Source organism: Rhinolophus ferrumequinum, chromosome 2, assembly GCF_004115265.2.
Source record: "Rhinolophus ferrumequinum isolate MPI-CBG mRhiFer1 chromosome 2, mRhiFer1_v1.p, whole genome shotgun sequence".
Classification (NCBI taxonomy): Eukaryota; Metazoa; Chordata; class Mammalia; order Chiroptera; family Rhinolophidae; genus Rhinolophus; species Rhinolophus ferrumequinum.
In genome coordinates, this window is record NC_046285.1 from 60,878,988 (window position 1) to 60,896,162 (window position 17,175).

At 52.5% G+C, this 17,175-nt stretch overlaps 3 protein-coding genes across 5 annotated transcripts in view; 2 read left to right on the forward strand and 1 right to left on the reverse strand.

Annotated features, from left to right (window-relative positions):
- Positions 1-10,849, reverse strand: part of ECE2 (endothelin converting enzyme 2) — a 31,625-nt gene extending 20,776 nt beyond the window's left edge. The window contains exons 1-3 of one of the 2 annotated variants that reach the window (XM_033087137.1): positions 10,505-10,849; positions 4,554-4,837; positions 3,591-4,051 (exon numbers count right to left, since the gene is read on the reverse strand). In XM_033087137.1, the coding sequence (XP_032943028.1) occupies positions 3,764-4,051; positions 4,554-4,837; positions 10,505-10,700 (768 nt within the window). In that variant the 5' untranslated portion in view covers positions 10,701-10,849 and the 3' untranslated portion in view covers positions 3,591-3,763. Of the gene's footprint in view, positions 1-3,590; positions 4,052-4,553; positions 4,838-10,504 lie in introns of those variants that run through there. The other variant, XM_033087147.1, reaches the window with a different exon arrangement.
- On the forward strand, positions 831-3,136 carry CAMK2N2 (calcium/calmodulin dependent protein kinase II inhibitor 2). Its single transcript, XM_033087181.1, has 2 exons — positions 831-1,256; positions 2,113-3,136. The coding sequence occupies exons 1-2, from the start codon at positions 1,088-1,090 to the stop codon at positions 2,181-2,183; spliced, it is 240 nt and encodes a 79-aa protein (XP_032943072.1). The 5' UTR covers positions 831-1,087; the 3' UTR covers positions 2,184-3,136.
- A 507-nt stretch (positions 10,850-11,356) lies between the features above and the next one.
- ALG3 (ALG3 alpha-1,3- mannosyltransferase) lies at positions 11,357-17,152 on the forward strand. Of its 2 annotated transcripts, none has more exons than XM_033087160.1 (9): positions 11,357-11,704; positions 13,380-13,479; positions 13,570-13,717; positions 13,827-13,987; positions 14,599-14,719; positions 15,134-15,339; positions 15,497-15,573; positions 16,611-16,755; positions 16,895-17,135. In XM_033087160.1, exons 1-9 carry the CDS (start codon positions 11,509-11,511, stop codon positions 17,055-17,057), a joined length of 1,317 nt encoding a protein of 438 aa, XP_032943051.1. In that variant the 5' UTR covers positions 11,357-11,508; the 3' UTR covers positions 17,058-17,135. The 2 variants fall into 2 exon arrangements, with proteins under 2 accessions (XP_032943051.1, XP_032943060.1); XM_033087169.1 differs by having other exon boundaries at positions 11,446-11,667; positions 16,895-17,152.
- The last annotated feature ends 23 nt before the right edge of the window (positions 17,153-17,175 follow it).

The following is a 17,175-nucleotide window of genomic DNA, read 5'->3' on the forward strand; positions in this document are numbered from 1 at the left end:
GGCTCCAGCAGTAGGGTTGGGGGTGGGTGCCTGCCCTGGTGCGCGCGTGTCGGCGCAATTACAGAGACCTCTCCTAGGTGAGAGGGAGGTACACAGAGACTCAGGAGATGAAGACACAGTGGCACATAGGTACAGGGGCCACGCACGGAGACAGACACAGAAGGGCAGAGGCTCTTTAAGAGACAAACGTAGACAGAGACAGTGACAGCGAGATGGGGCACATAGATACAGACAGACACATTAAAGATAGACTGACACATAGACTAGAGAAACAGACACAGAAGTGGCAGTCAGAGAAACACCGACTACAAATTAACAATTTAAAATCCGAAGAGTAACCCGATAAAAGAGCGCGCCAACGGCGGGAAAACCACTCACTGGTCTGAACAGTTTCCGAGTCCTGCGGGTTCGCGAAGTCCGCACATCTCACCCGACACCCAATCCTCCCCCCACCGCGTTTCTAGTGCCCCCCAACTCGAATTCCAGTCCAGCTCCCGCCTTCTGGCCTGACCTGCCCCCCAATTCCCAGGTGCCACTTGCTGGGCTCTGAAGACTCCATACTAGACCCTCCTCGCGTCCCTCCGGGGCCGGGCTCGCTCCTGGCACCCCACCCCCAACTCCGTCCTGCCGCTCCCCGCCAGATCCTGCACCTTTCCCCCAGTCGCCACTTCCGCCATTGTGCAGGACCCTCCCACTGCCGCTCCCTCCCCTCCCCTGAGAACCCGGCACACTCCAGAACCCCCGCCCCGCCTCTCTCCGCTGGCCGGTGCCCGCCCCGCCTCCACTGCGCCCCGCCCGCCGCGCTCTGCGGCAGTCTGGCGCTCATCGTCATTCCGCACTCGCCGCGGCCGCCACCCCCGCCCTCCCCCCCGCCCGCCCCCGCCCGGTCCCCGCCACCGCCGCCGCCGCCGCCTGCCCAGCGGCCCGGGAGGCGGAGGCGCGGGGGAGGAGGCCCCGCTTGGATCCGCAGCCCCGGATGCTGCATGACTTCATCCTTCCGCCGGCTCTCCTGCTGAGCTAGGGCAGGTCCGGCAGCTAGCCCGCGGTCCGCGCCCCGCCGCAGTCCCGCGCCCACCCCGCGCCCGCCATGTCCGAGATCCTTCCCTACAGTGAAGACAAGATGGGCCGCTTCGGCGCCGACCCCGAGGGCTCCGACCTCTCCTTCAGCTGCCGCCTCCAGGACACCAACTCCTTCTTTGCGGGCAACCAAGCCAAGCGACCCCCCAAGCTGGGCCAGATCGGCCGAGCCAAGAGAGGTACGCGGCCGGGGCCCGGAGTCGCCGTCTGACCCAGAAACCCTCTGCCAGCTGCGGTTCCCCGCCAAGCTTCCGCAGCTCTTGCCGCAGACCAGCGCAACAAGCCGCGGTTTGGGGGGGGGGTCCCCGCTGCAGTGTTGTCCCCCTCTTCCCCTCTCCCGGGAGCGCAGTGCTCCGGATTTGATGCTCGCCACGTCTGGAAGTGGAGTCCTGGCACCCAGGCGAGGGGGAGGGGCCAGCCGGGGCATTTGGGGCTGCCTGGAAGTGGGAACGTGGGGCGACGGGCCGCTTCTTCAGGATCAAACGCTGAGTCGGTGGATGCTACGGAAGAACCTTCGGGTGGGAGGAACGTCCGACTGGAGAGAGGGCAGGGGGAGATATCGGATGTCCTGGTTATTTGCATGGGGAGGGGCTCTGTTGTTGCCAGAATCGAAGAGGGGTCCAAACCGCAAGAGGATTAGGTTAGGGAGAGGGTTGGGCTAGCTGTAGATTCTGTTTGAGGAGGGGGTTCCGTTGCAATGAGGGTTGAAGGGGGAGGTTCCATGAGCAAAAGGTTTCTTATCAGCTCGGATGGAGGATAGCTCAGGCGGCGGGAGGGTTTGGATCGCAAGGTTGAACCGCTGGAGCCTTGGTTAGAGGGGGCGTTCCTCCACAAAGAGTGGAGGGGGTCTGTGGGAGCTGGGCTCAGCAGTGGGTTGAGTCGGCAGGAGAGTCGGATGGGGAGGGCGCTGTGGTTCGGGGATCGAGGGGCATCGCTGGGCCACGGGCAGTAACTGAGCAGGGCAAGAAGACGCGGGGTCCGTTCTCGCTGCCGCCCCCCGAGGCCGCGTGGCTGACGCGCTTTCTCCCTGCACAGTGGTGATCGAGGATGACCGGATAGACGACGTGCTGAAGGGGATGGGGGAGAAGCCGCCGTCCGGAGTGTAGACGTGCCGGCTCGGGCGGCAGGCTCCGGGCCCAGACCCACAGCGGCCAGGAGCGCGGGCCGGCGATGCGGCTGCCGGCGCCTCCCGCCCCGGCCCAGGCGCCCGCGGGCGGGGGCCGCAGGGCCGCGCCACCTGCGAGTTAGAGTCGCTGCTGCCGCCGCCAGGCACTCCGGAGCTGTCCGCTTCAGCACCACGGCGGCGGCGGTAGCGGCGGCGCGGACCCGCCCGGAGCCCGCCGTCGCGCTCATGCACTTTAGAACCTTGGGCCGCAGCCCCATCCCCCACACCGGAACGGACAGAGACCCGCGGCCCTCAGCCCCCGGTCCGCCCCCTCCCGCACGGCTTCCCTACCCCGCCCCTCTGGCCGGTCTGGTCTGCAGACCCGGCTGCCCACCCGTGTCGGACTGCGTGCGTGGCCAGGGATGTTTGGCTGCGTATTTGCATGAGCTTCCCACCCACCTGAGCCCAGCCCTCCGGGCCTCTCCTCACCCCCACCCCTGTCTGGCGTGACCCCAGCCTCAGCCTCTTTCTAAGGGACTTCCTCAGCACATTTGTATTTTTATATCCGACTCTTTGTTTACTGCCTCCCCTCATAGTTCATACCCTGCACCCTCAGTCTCCTCGCTCTTCTGCGCCTGGCAGATAGGACGGGTGTTGAGGCTGGGAATGGACAAGCCCCCAACATGATAAACAACACATGGCCAGTCTGCCCAGGCCTGACCCCAGGCGGTTCTCTGGCAGACCCCTCCCCTCAAGGTATCACCTTCCACCGGCCCAGGTCTGACTTTACCTTCAACCCCTGCGCCCTGCCCCTGGGAACCCAAATAGGGACTGCTCTGCACCTTTGGATGACACCTGTGGCCCTAGAGATGTTCTCAACCCAGGGATGTCCTTTGTAAATGTTTCTCCATCCTCACTGTACCAGGTGTGTGAATAAACACAGACCTCCCTGTGTGTGTGTGGCCACTGCTTTGGTCTGTTCAGGAGCCAGTCCAAAATGGCTCCAGTCCCTTTTGGGGAAGGCACTTGAGAATCTCAGATGCTGGCAGGGAAGAGTTGCAAGTAAACGCAGGTAGGCCAGCCTGGACTGAGAACACCATTACAATGTTGCCTCCTTGGGGAAATATACACCCTAAACAGGTCATCCGAGTTGGGGCTGGAGCTAGGGTCAGAAGCATAAAGCAATCTAGATTCAAAGTCTGCAGCCTCCTGTGGATAACACCAGGTTGAATAGGAGGCAATAATGCCCCAGGGATGCAGGTCTGAGTTTGGCTGGCGTGCAGAGGGGCTGTGCTGAGCTTTGCTGCAGTGGATGGATCATTGGTGGCTCAATATGGTGGGAGAGGAAGTTGGGGAACCCAGGAGAGAGCTGAGGAACCCAAGAAGAAAGCCAGAAACGTGGGATTTGGGATCTAGTTTAGCCTGGACTATATTGTTTCATGTTGCTCCCATCAGCTCTAAGGCTTGAGGCCCCTGGGATGTGAGCACCTTGAACCCAACCCTAAGCCCTGAGTCAGGAATTCCAACAACTTGAGTCCAAGGCGGAAAGGCAGGAAAGGCTGGAGGACCGTGCTTCTGGCCTCACAGCTGAATGGCACTGAGGAAGTCCTCATGATCTGAGTCCTGGAGAAAGCAGGGTGAGGTGGGAGGTCTGGGGGGTGAATGGATCTGGGCCCCAAGAGCCAGCTGGGCTACACTGAGCTCTTTGCCTTTGTGCATGAGGTAGAGATGGAAGTGGAAACCGTTGCCATAGGTTGCATGCCTCAGGGACCATCCATAATGGGCTTGGGCATAGTGTCTGGTCCGAAAGTGGGGGGCAGCAGAGGTCAGTGAGATGAACCGGCCTCCAGGGACCAGCACCCGGCTCACCTGCAAGGCAGACACAGAAGCCATTGGTGAGGAGTCCATCTGAAATTCTCAAAGGTCAGTACTGCCCCAGATGCCCTCCCAGGTACGACCCTATATCCAGCTTTCCATGGCAAAAGAATGAGCCTCCTTCTGTGCCCCTGGTCATTTCATGGGGGTGGGGCCATATTCTAGACAGGTAGAGAGAGCATGGGAGTGATATCAGATGCAGGGACACTGCTTTCCTGCCAACTGCTCACCCTCCAGTCTGTTATCTGGAACCTGACTGCTACCTCATCCCTATGGCAACCCAGCGGCCAATCATCAGCCTCTATAAGCCTGGCTATGCCAGCCTCCTATAATCTTGACCCAGCATAACCCTTCCCTTTCTTCAGATAACCACAGTCCTGACAGTGACTGCTCCAAACCATGCCTCTTTCTGGTTTCTGAGTTCTTCCAGTCTCCTGAAACCTCAACTCTTTATCCCCACCTCTTGGTCTGCCCCCCTCTCTTGTTGCTTCCTTACCTCACTCAGCACCTGGTCCACAGTGTGGATGCCTTCTGAGGACACGGTCCAGGGATCCCGTTCTCCAGCCAACAGGGCATCCAGCGTGCCCTTCTCAAGCACCACATCAAAGGAACCACTGGGAAAGCCCAGTGCCCGTATGTCCATAGTCTCCCAGCGCAGCGTGGGCACATGGGCATAGCGAGCCTGCATGGCGGCCACCACTACTGACGAGTAGTCCACACTGGTCACATCAGGGAAGCCCCCGAGGAACAGCTCGTAGCTCAGGGCACTGTTCCCACAGCCTGGAGTGGGAAGAGGTGGGTGGCAAAAGGACTAGATTAGCTTTGGTTTTACTCTCCCCAATTATCCATCCACTCTTAGCCCATTTTCTGTCAGCCCAAACCCTCCTGTACTGAGGGAGAAGCAACATGGTACAGAAAAGAGCATGAGGCTTGGAGTCATACAGACCTGGGCACATATCCTGGCTTTATCATTCCTCACTCTGTGGAACTAGGAACTTAGATTTCCTATTCTGAACAATGAAGATAACAAGACATAGCCTGCCTGTAGGATGTGCTGCACTGAATTTAAAAACTAAGGGCCAGCCTGGTGGCTCAGGCGGTGGGAGCTCCGTGCTCCTAATGCCGAAGGCTGCCGGTTCGATTCCCACATGGGCCAGTGCCAGATGGCTCGGCTGGAGCGAGTTCTCTCAACCACAAGGTTGCCGGTTTGACTCCTGTAAGGGATGGTGGGCTGTGCCCCCTGCAACTAGCAACGGCAACTGGACCTGGAGCTGAGCTGCGCCCGACACAACTAAGACTGAAAGGACAATAACTTGACTTGGAAAAGTCCCAGAAGTACACACTGTTCCCCAATAAAGTCCTGTTCCCCTTCCCCAATAAAATCTTAAAAAAAAAACAAAACACACACACACAAAAACCGAACAGCTGGAGAGTAGCTGAAGGAGCTCTGAACTCAGTTCAAAGATCTGGCTTCTGATATTCCTAGTCACACTACCATGGCAAGCCACTTGACTCTGAGCCTTAGTTTCCTCAAGATCAGAATGGGTAATACTGGCATCATTAGGATCATATTATCAGGATAGGATATTACTGTTACCCTAATCCCCGTCCTCTGGGAAGACATCATGTGACAGGTTATTATCCTACTGTGGTTTCCAAGGCAGAGTTAAAAAGTGAAGGGAAAATTAGGTGGAGACACAGTGGAGCTGATGCCTTGTAATTCCTTTGTGTATGTACTGAGCACTACATACTGGATTCTGCTGAAGAGTAAGGCTCCCTGCCGTTAAGGAGCTCATCCTTTGGCGGGAGGAACAGATGTGTAATCAGGCAACTGCCACATAATGTGATGAGTATTTCAAAAGGGATAGGCTGTGGGAGCACATAGAATGTCCCTATAAAGTCCCTATAAAGTAGGGTCCCTGTCCCTACTTTAGGTGAGTCGGGCCAGAGTTTCAGGGAAGCTGCCTTCAATCAGAGTCTTGAAGAATCCTAATGCTCTGGGGGAAAGTTTCTGGAAAGCAGTCCCAAAGAGGGCAGGGTCAGGTGAGAGACCGGTGGAGGTTAGAGGGGTGATGTGGATCTGCCGCTCAGACAGACAGCATGACTTCCTTTGAAGATCTGTTGGCCTCATCCAGGCCCTCTTGTGGTCAGTCTGACAGCTCTTGGAGGCTGGACATGGGAATGCCCAGCTTTGGGGATTAGATTGCCTTTAATCCCCATTTGTGTCCCTAAGAGGATCACAGGATCAGCTGTTGGGATAGCCCTAATCTAGCAGGGCTTGACACCTGGTCAGGGCACCCAGAGGCGCTGGCTGGTCCTCAGCTGCCCCTGTGTTCCACGTCAGGCCCCGGGCTCAGGAAGAAGACTGTCTCGCCTGAGAAAAACCAGTGTGTGCTTCCCCACAGCGAGCTCTGGCAGCTACATCACATGGGATGGGAGATGAGGGAAGCCGGACAAGAGACGCTAACTCAGTTCAGGCTGAAATCCCACTGGGTTCTCTGACCCACGATCCCTTCACCACCCTACATCTGACCTCATACTCCTGCAGAGCTCTGCCCAACTGCAGACAAACCCAAATATCCTTCCTTTATTCGCCTCAGTAAAGGAATGAAATCTTCCAAGAGAACTTTACCAAAGGTGAAGGAAGAACGAAGTCTGACCACAAGGCCAGTCATGCTTACAAAGCAGTGATTTCTGATCCTCCTGCCTCAGTGATTTGGGACTAGCAACTAAGATGGCGCTTGGGAAGGCCCTGGAGAATTAAGCCAGATCCAAAAACCCATCACATGGGAGTCCAGAGCTGTGTGGATGCTATCCTAACACCAAGAGACAGGTGTTAGCCAGAATTCCAATTCACTACTTTACAACAGGAAAAATCGCCACCATGGGTACTTCAGTCAATCCTCTGGTGAGTCCCTTCTCTTTCTATAGGAAACACAAATTGAAGCCAAATTATGATCAGAAGATTCCTGTGGAGAATGGAGTCGAGCAAGGAGAATCAGAGACATATAGTGATGGCAAAGTTGGGGTAGCCATATGCATTCATGTGCTAGGAGGGTATTCTAGCCATAGGGACCATGCACACAGTCCTTAGGCGGGGAACTCTGTTCTCTGAACAGTCCACGATAAACTGCCCCTCGGACTCTCATTTTCAATAATAATAATGATAGCTAACAGTGATTGAACACAGGGTCCTATGCTAAGCTTTGATAAGAATTATCTCAGTTTATTTTCATAGTACTTTAATATAGAAAATAACTATTATTATCATTACCATTTTCTAGATGGGTAAACTGAGACCGCGCAAAGTGGATAAGGACCTTTCCCAAGGTCACATGGTCCAGCGGTACAGTGAAAATTTGGATACAGGCCTGTCTCATGCCAGAATCAGAGCTCTTAAACCACTATGCTACGCTGTCTCTCAGTTTTCAAGGGGCCCACTCACCTTCACTTGTGACATTCCATAGCCATATCAATATGACCGTAGGCTGTAATTCATGGTGTCATTTTACCAATTTCTAGAGAGTTCTAGATGCCTTTCTATGCCCATCTGTGTGGTACAACAGGAGCAATAGAAGCTCTGGAGTCAGTTGACAGCCTTACTTCACAACTTACTTGCTACATGACAATAGTGGACATTGTCAATGCGCTGACCAGATCCCCTTGGGGTGTCCCTAGGGTTTGGTGTATACTGGCTTCTGACAGTTTGCACCCATGACTATTTAGGCTGAAATTACCCTCAGGGAAACTTGGCCTGCGACCACAATCCTGCTTGGCCTCTTCCCTTTCCTGTTCCGTCACTCTCTTACCAGTTTCTCCTGGGAGCACATCCCTAACAAATGACTAGGACATCAATCCTAACCTTAGGATTTGCTTCTGGACCCGACCTGGAACAACCGGGAGCAGAAGTCACCAAATCCAGCTTGCTTCCTGTTTTTGTAAATAAAGCTATATTGGAACACAGCTCCTCTCATGCAGTTATGTATTGTCTGTGGCTGCTTGTCCACTACAACTGACTAGTTGTAACAGAAACTGCATAGCCCACAAAGCCCAACATATTTCCTATTTGGCCATTTTCAGAAAGTTTACCGATGCCTAACCTAGAGTAAGTCTAGTAATACTTATCACTCACCTCTCAGGGTTGTCATAAAGACTAAATAAGTTAGAAAGGACCTAGTATATTCTCTAGCACCCACCGAATAAGTGCTCAACTTGTTTGTTGAGGTGGAATATAACATAGGATACTCCCCAAGTTGTGGGTCCTTTTTTAATTAATTAATTAATTAAGAAGGGTGTAGCTCACATTGGCCCACGCAGGGATCAAGCCAGCAACCCTGGTTTCACCAGCACCACGCTCCAACCAACCAAGCTAATCGGCTACCCCCTGTGGGTCCTCTTTTTAGATCTTGGGAATAATACATGAAAAGTTTTCCTTTTTGATTTTTAGACTTTTCTCCCCTCTCTCCAAAAAAGGATATCTCCCAATCAAAGAGATGTTCAGGCCGCATTACTCTGCCAATCGCCAGCATGAAATCAGCTGTGCACTTGTTGAAAATACAGACTCCTAGGACCCACCTTGGGCTGTCCCTGGAATTATAATCTCAAGATGGGGGTCCAGCTTTCCAGGTGATTCTGATGCTCACTAAAGCTTAAAAAACTAAGATCTATGGTAAATCTATAAATAAATGCAATGGTTTAAAAGCACAAAATCCAAGAGTTTTTAACCTCTGGGAAGAAGGGCTTTGGGAAGACTACACAGAAAACCTTGAATACACATGGGGCTTTTTATTTTGCCAGGCTTTGTTTTAGTTATTTTTCACACTCACTCAATCACCTTAAAAATCTGATAAATAAGTACTCTTATTTTTTTTAAGGCTAAGAAAATGGAGGCACAGAAATTAAAGTATTTTGCCCAGGATTGTATAGCTACGATTCCATGATTTTGCCCATTATTCCACAGCTAAGATTACATGAGCCTAGATTCCAACAGAATTACCATATTTTGTCATGTATAATGCGCTCCCGTGTATAATGTGCACCCACGTTTTAGGCCCAAGCTTTCTGGGGGAAAAATCTTTTGTTTTAATTTTTTAATTCAAATTTTTATTTGTTTACATTTAGGTACTTGTTTTTTGTATTATAAAGGAATTTTAGCATTTATTTTTTAACATATTATGGTACAAGAAATTTTATGTAACAAATAATTACAAAACACAAGAACAGATACAAGGTACAAGAAATTTTATGTACGGTAACAAATATATGATATTTACGCATCATAGAAGGCCAAGAAGTCTTAGTCTTCGTCTGAAAGTTCAACAAAACTGATTCTCGTATTCCAGAGTATTATTTTGCATACAGATATCGTTATTGATTTCTAGTTACACTTTTAAGTCATAAGCACAAATAAAAAAATTAAAAACATTTCTATAGATACAGAATTCGTACTACCCGTGTATAATGCACATCCTTATTTTTCCCTCACAAATTTGGGCCAAAACAGTGCGCATTATACACGGCAAAATATGGTAGCTGCCTCCTGGGTCCAAGTTCTCAAGCACTAGGTTATACTTCTAGTACTAGGAATGTTCTATTTTTCAAACTGAGTAGGGCATACACACACATATTATTTACTATTTAAACTCTACATATACTGTATTATAGATGTCTCTTTTATATATGAAACATTTCACTTAAACATATACATGCTTTATAAATACCAAAATAAAAACTAATTAGAAAGAAACCCGTTCCTCAATCAAACTTCACTAGAGCCCCCAAGGCTGGCAGTAGAATAGAAGAACCCCGAGGGGGCAGCTGGACCTCTCCAGAAACCCATCTTGCATCCCAGTACCTGTTTCCTTTAGGGAATCGCACCAATCTCAGCTGCAATCTCCCCTCTGACCTCAGAGGGCGCTGTCCTCATCCTCATTGCACTCGGGGCAAAGGACTAAGTTTTAGTCAGAGCTTGGAAAGTGATGATAGTTAAGTACGTCTAGGTGACAACAGCTCCCGGGGTCCATCAGAGCAAACAGAAAAGCGGTAGGCATTGTGCTCGAAGTGCCTGCATGTGCCTTATCCGACCTGGGCTCGCAGTCCCATTTTTAGAAGTAAATCCGAGGTTCGGAACGAGTTTATGACTTCTCCTAAGTCATAGAGCCAACTAGCAGCTGCCTTCCGAGGGTCCGGAACGCGGCACTGAGTCACCTACCCCGCTCAGAGAGACTGTCTTTCTCCGGGGGCGTGGAGCGAACTAAGAAGCAACTGGCTCCTGTTTGCCCTGGCTAACTAAATACTGCTGCGATTCTGAAGGTACTGGATCATGGCTCCTGACTGGGGCGTTCTCTGAGAGGGGCAGACAGACGCGAAGAAAGCGGACGGGGACAGGCCGGGACGGAGCCAGTCCAGTCAGCTCCACCTGGGCTGGGCAGCGCCAGGACTACCCACCTAGCACGAGGATGCGGTCCTCGGGCCGCAGCTCCGGGTCTAGTAGGGCACGGAAAGAGGCGAAGTCCCCGAACCACTCGTAAGGGGCTGAGTCGGCCGCGTCCTGGTAGCGTTGGTCCCAGTACCGGACCTCTCGGTACCCGCAGTTCTGCTCTGGTAACTTGGGCAGGGGCCCTGGGGCCCCCGGAGCAGCCATGCTTCCTGCTGCGGGGCCTGTAGGGCAGCCGGCCGTCACCTTTAGGCGGGACTTGGCTCTGAGGTGTGGCCATTGGGGACGGTACAATGTAGGAGGAGGAGTGGCCTTTGTGCCTCCGCCCACCCACTGCGGTTGCTCAACATAAACACGTGGAACTTCCGTCTTCTGCTTAGCGCGCTTCGAAGAATCCTCCGGCTGGAAGAAGGAAAACACAAACACGAGACTCCTCCGGGTGGGAAAACCATTTCGTCCAGACCCTGAGTCTTCCGGCTGTACTTCTCACTCCCTTCTGAGAGCCACACTGGTGTTGTGAGACTCACTCGGGCTCATCGCTGCCCTTCCTCATCTTTTCAATTTGACCGGCTCCTTCCATTAAGGAAAAATTTAGGAAAGATTAATTTCTTCCCAGCTTTGAGCACCCGGAAGGCTCTGAGGGGTGGCGGAAAGGACGCAGACAAGGGTTTTGTCCTCCAGGAAAGACTGGCATGAACACAGACATTCCCAACACAGAAGAAGTGCTATACTGAGCGGGGGGAAGGGACGGGCAGGAAGGTTGTTCTAGGAAAACGTTCGATCCACCTTAGCTCCTGTGTGTCCAGGGCTAAGTATATACTGAGGAGTAAGACCATTCCTGCTCGTACGGAACATGTAGTCTATCAGGGGAAACCGATGTAGTGGAGTAAAGAAGGATTCTGGCAACTCGGGTCAGCGCTCAGTCATTAGGACACGCTGCGCGCGGAGCGGAACCTAAGTTCCAAAGTGTCGGGCTTCCAGGGTGGCGAGCCGACACAAGCGGCGCACCGTCAAAATGGCGGCGGGCACGCGGAAACGCAGCCGGGCGGGACCCGCTGCCCGGGCGGCGGGACTCTGCGGGCAATGGCTGCGGCGCGTCTGGCAAGAGCGGCGCCTACTGCTGCTGGAGCCGCGCTACACGCTGCTGGTGGCCGCCTGCCTCTGCCTGGCGGAGGTGGGCATCACCTTCTGGGTCATTCACAGGGTGGCATGTGAGTGCGCCGAGGGGGATGGGAGGGAAGGGAAGAGAGGGAGGTGAACTGGAAACCCCCACCCAAACAGTGACTTCGGTTCGGAGCCAAACCCACCCCAGATCTACTCAGTCATCAGTTGCAGACCCATATCTTTTACCCAAGTCCCAAGCCTGCTCCACAGAACACCGAAACCCCACCGTAAACCCTTCCCGATGACGGAGGGGGAGACCCTAGAGATTGGCCTTCTGCCCAGAACATATTATACAACCTGCCAGGCTAAGAAATAAGAAAGTAAACCAACCTGGAAGTCGAGACCTGGGTCAGAGTGATTGTACTTGCTGCTGCTGCTTGTCTCTGTTGCTTTGGACACATCACTTCCCCTGCTGGGTCTCAATTTTCTTATCTGTTTAATTCTGGGGACTTGAAAGTATTCTCAATGATGGCATTTTGTGACCGCTTGAGTCTGTTTAGCGTTATTGACGGCTTTTTTCCAGGCTGAAAACACTGGTCTTAAGGCTTTCTTGCTAAAGACCATTAATTCAACACATTTATTGAGTGCCTATTATATGCCTAACACTATGTTAAGTGCCAGGGGTACAGTGGTGAAAGAGACAGGTACATTTCCCACTTGGGTGTGTGGGCCTGGACAAAGACAAGTTAGCAGAAAATTATAATGCATCATATTCATGACAGTAGTAAGACAAGGTGATATAAAGGAGACAGGATGACACTTAAGCCGGACTTGAGTTAGGGAAGGCTTCCTAGAGTCCCCCTTGGAAGGTAAGAGCTAGCCAATTGAGGAAGAGAGAAAAGGGAAAGGGGAAGAGTGCTGTAGGCAGAAAGGATCCTGTATCAAAAACCAGTTAAAAGGGAAAGTGGTTCTTTTGAGAAACAAAGAATTTTTTTAGAGCTGGAACACAGAACTCAAGTGAAGGTAGTACTGAGAAATGAGATGGCATAAGTTGAGACCAGATCATGAAGGAGTCTGTAAGCTGCTAAGGAGATAGCATGGTGATTAAGAATTTAGGACCCCATGAATTCCAATTTCAACTCTACCCTTCCTAGCTTGCTGATCTTAATTTCAATAATTCATAGGTTCCGCTTCTAAAAATGGGAATAATAGATTTTGGTTTTTATCTTAAGCACTTTGGGGAATCATTGAAGGGTTTTAAGCAGAGGCACATGATATGATTTCTGTTATAGGAAGAGCCCTCTGGTTGCATGGTGGCAAATATATTGTGGTGAGGTGAAAGTGGAAGTTGGGAGCCGAATTAGGAGGCTATTGCATCATTGAGATTATGTTAGGCCCGACTTTGGGTATGAAACAGTAAAAAGGGATGAGACAGTAGCGATATATAGGATGAAGAATAGGCAGGCCATGGTGACTGGGGGTTGGAAATGAGAGAGAAGGAAGTATCAAAGAGGTTACCCAGGTTTGTGACCTGGGCAACCGGGAGGTTGATGGTGCCATTCATGGGACTCGGAAAGGGGAGCAGATTTAGAATAGGAGATGAGGAGTTCAATTACAGACAGGCCTCGGTTCACCCAAAGAATGTCAGGTAGGCAGTTAGGTAAGGGATTGTGGTAGAAGTCCTGAGAATGAGCTGGAACTCTGTTCTTTGATGGGCTGGAGAGATAAGGGGCAGACAAATTCTGGACTTGGAAGTAACCACACTGTCCCATCCTTTTCCAGATACAGAGATTGACTGGAAGGCTTACATGGCTGAGGTGGAGGGCGTCATCAATGGCACCTATGACTATACCCAACTGCAGGGTGACACTGGACCTCTTGTGTAAGTGGGGCTAGTAGGTCCAGTGAGGATGTGAAGGGTTGACCAGGCTCGGTAGCCTGACCCAGACTCACATTTCCTGTCATCCTCCAGGTACCCAGCTGGCTTTGTGTATATCTTTATGGGCCTGTACTATGCCACTGGCCAGGGCACTGACATCCGCATGGCCCAGCACATCTTTGCTGTGCTCTACCTGACCACCTTGCTGCTTGTCTTTTTGATCTATCACCAGACCTGCAAGGTGAGGCCACACTACCAGGACCAGAGTCCCCAACCTGGAAGGGCTGGGGAGTGGGGATGGCTCAGGGTTGCCCAGGGTTGGTGAGCTGACTTTCTTCCCCACCTCGCAGGTACCTCCCTTCGTCTTTTTCTTCATGTGCTGCGCCTCTTACCGTGTCCACTCCATCTTTGTGCTGCGGCTCTTCAATGATCCAGTGGCCATGGTGTTGCTCTTCCTTAGTATCAACCTTCTGCTGGCCCAGCGCTGGGGCTGGGGCTGCTGCTGTTTCAGGTCAACATCCCTCCCTTGTGGTCCTCTTTCTTTTTGTATTTCCCTCACTTTCTCCCCAATTTGCTGCAGCAGAGGCAGTAAGGGCGTGGCCAGACAGTGTGGGTCAGTTCGGGCCCCCCTAGATGCGTCCAGGATGTGTAGAAAGCCTCTACCCCAAACTCCTAACACACACTCCGACTCTTCCGTCCTCTTCCTCCCAGACAGTATCTGTTGTTGGAGCTGGTCATGGAACAATCTTAATACTCAATATACAGAGGGTGCCAAAAAAAAAAAATGTATACACATTTTAAGAAAGGGAAAAACTATTAAAATTGTAATACTCAGTATAGACCGGTAACAGAAGATGACTATAAGTCATGCGTATACATTTATTGTCACCCCTGGTATATTTGCTCACTTAGTTTGGTCATAGAGACTCAGTGTCTGTGCCCTACCCCCAGCCTCTTGCCAAGCTGCCTTCCCCTCCCTCCAGCAGGTATGAGTGTGGGCCCCATCCTGGAGCTTGCTGGTGGGTGAAGGGAGTTGCTGTGATGGTGTGTGTGGGTACATCTTTGGGTGGGCTGCCTGGCCCTGGAGCTGATCTCCACCCTGCCACTCTCCTACCCCCCCAGTCTGGCCGTCTCCGTGAAGATGAACGTGCTCCTCTTCGCCCCTGGGTTACTCTTCCTTCTCCTCACACGATTTGGCCTCCGTGGGGCCCTCCCCAAGCTGGGCATCTGTGCTGTCCTGCAGGTACCCCCACCTCAGTCCTTCCCCTTTTTAATGAAGGGAGGCCACTGTGGCCTCTTCCAGCCTTGAGGCTTCCTCAAAGCCAACAGACAGGGTGGTGACTGGGCAGCCACTACTTCTGGGCTTTGGTTTCTTTAGCCATACAATAAGGGTATTGAACTACATGGTCTCTTAGGGCCTTTCTAGCTCGGCCCATTTATGACTTGGTGAATCCAAACTTAAAACACTGTCATTACCTCCTCAGCTTCTTTGGCCCCAGTCTCTGGCTTGGGGGGCTTGGAGGGGTGGCTTTCTTGCTATTCCTAGTGAGAATTAGGGAACTTCTGAGACCTACACCCTGTTCCCACTCCGCTCAGTGATTAGCCTGAGGCTGGGGGTGAGCGTGGCCAGCTCTGCTGATACCACACCCATCCTCAGGTAGTGCTGGGGCTGCCCTTCCTGCTGGAGAACCCAGTCGGTTACCTGTCCCGCTCCTTTGACCTTGGCCGCCAGTTTCTCTTCCGCTGGACAGTGAACTGGCGCTTCCTCCCTGAGGCCCTCTTCCTGCATCGTGCCTTCCACCTGGCCCTGTTGGCCACCCATCTCACCCTGCTCTTGCTCTTTGTTCTCTGCAGGTGGCACAGGTGAGAAAGGGGAGCGGTGCTGTGGGCAGAGTTGGGGGAAGGAGTGAAGGGCCTGGGCTTTAGGGGCTGCTTGGGGGAGATGTTGAGCTCATGGCGACAAGTTTAGAGCTTGGCCCATGATGGGGGCTTGATAAATGTCTGCATGGCTTCTCCCCAGGACAGGGGAAAGTATCCTGTCACTGCTGAAGGACCCCTCCAAAAGGAAGGTTCCACCCCAGCCCCTCACACCCAATCATATCCTTTAAATCATGGGAAGGTAAGTCTTGCCCTCTCCAGGTGCAGATGGGGTCCCTGGTCAGGTAGCCGTGGATGGCTGGTGACCTGGGGAGGGAAAAAGAGGTACCAGTGACAGCTGCAGGCCCCATTCCTAGAGCTCCTGCTCTGTACCAAACACTGTGCTGAGCATTTACATATTTAAGTATATTTTATTATTAATTCTAAATATTATTGAATTATCATTATGTGTGCTCACCCTCTGCCTGGTGCTGTGCTAAGAGATTTACACACATTCTAACATTTATAGCTTATAAGAGACCCTGATATAGGGAGGTATTTTTATTATCCTCATTTACAGATAACAAAATTAGGGTTTTAAGAAATTAAGTAATTTACCAAGGTTACTCAGCTAGTACACTTACTAGCTGAGTAACCTTGGTAAATTACGGACTCACTAGGCCTTACAGCCCTTGATATTGCTGTCTCCATGTTAGATTGAGGAGCAAGTCTAGAGAGGTTAAGAAACTAGCCCAGGGGCCGGCCCAGTGGCTCAGGTGGTTGGCGCGCCGTGCTCCTAACGCCAAGGTTCAATTCCCACATGGGCCAGTGAGCTGCGCCCTCTACAGCTACGATTGTGGACAATGGCTCTCCCTGGAGCTGGGCTGCCGTGAGCAGCCGGAGGACGGCATGAGTGGCCGGCAGCCAGCGTGAGCAGCCGGCTGCTGGCAAGAACTGCCGTGAGCTGCTGTGAGCAGCCAACCGATGACCAGCGACCAACTGCCTCAGCCGGGGGGAGCACAAGGCTCAAAATACCAGCATGGGCCAGGGAGCTGTGCCCTACACAACTAGGCTGAGAAACTACAGCTTGAACTGGAGTGGGGAGGGGGAGGCGGAAGAAAGGGGAAAAATAAATAGCCCAGAGTTATGCATCTAGGAATAGCAGAGCCAGGGGGCTGTCTGACCCAAAAACTTTCACCCCTCTGCTTTGGAACCTCCCTGCCCACCCCCACGTCCTGCCCCTTCTGCTCCTGCCCTTGGCCTTGACCACCGCATACAGATAGTTTCTACCCTCTTCACCTCCAACTTCATTGGCATCTGCTTCAGCCGTTCTCTCCACTACCAGTTCTACGTCTGGTATTTCCACACACTGCCCTACCTCCTGTGGGCCACACCTGCACGCTGGCTCACACACCTGCTCAGGTACTGGCTGGGATAACCTGGGGCAGTGGGGAGGGCTAGGGAGCTCCTCATCCGAGGCTGGGACCGTGGAGGGGCTGGGGGCGAGCTGATGGGCTGGGCCCAGAAACGACAAGACCTGGAGCTTATTTCTCACCTCCAGGTTGCTGGTGCTGGGGCTCATTGAGCTCTCCTGGAACACATACCCATCCACGTCCTGCAGCTCTGCTGCCCTGCACGTGTGCCATGCTGTCATTCTGCTGCAGCTGTGGCTGGGCCCCCAGCCCTTCCCCAAGACCATCCAGCACAGCAAGAAAGCCCACTGAGATCTACCTCTACCCCATTCTCAGGACCCTGGATGCAGATGGACTCTGTGCCCTTCCTAATAAACATTACCAAGTCCATTTCTGTGCAGCCTTCATGGAGGTGCCTGGCCCAAGCGTG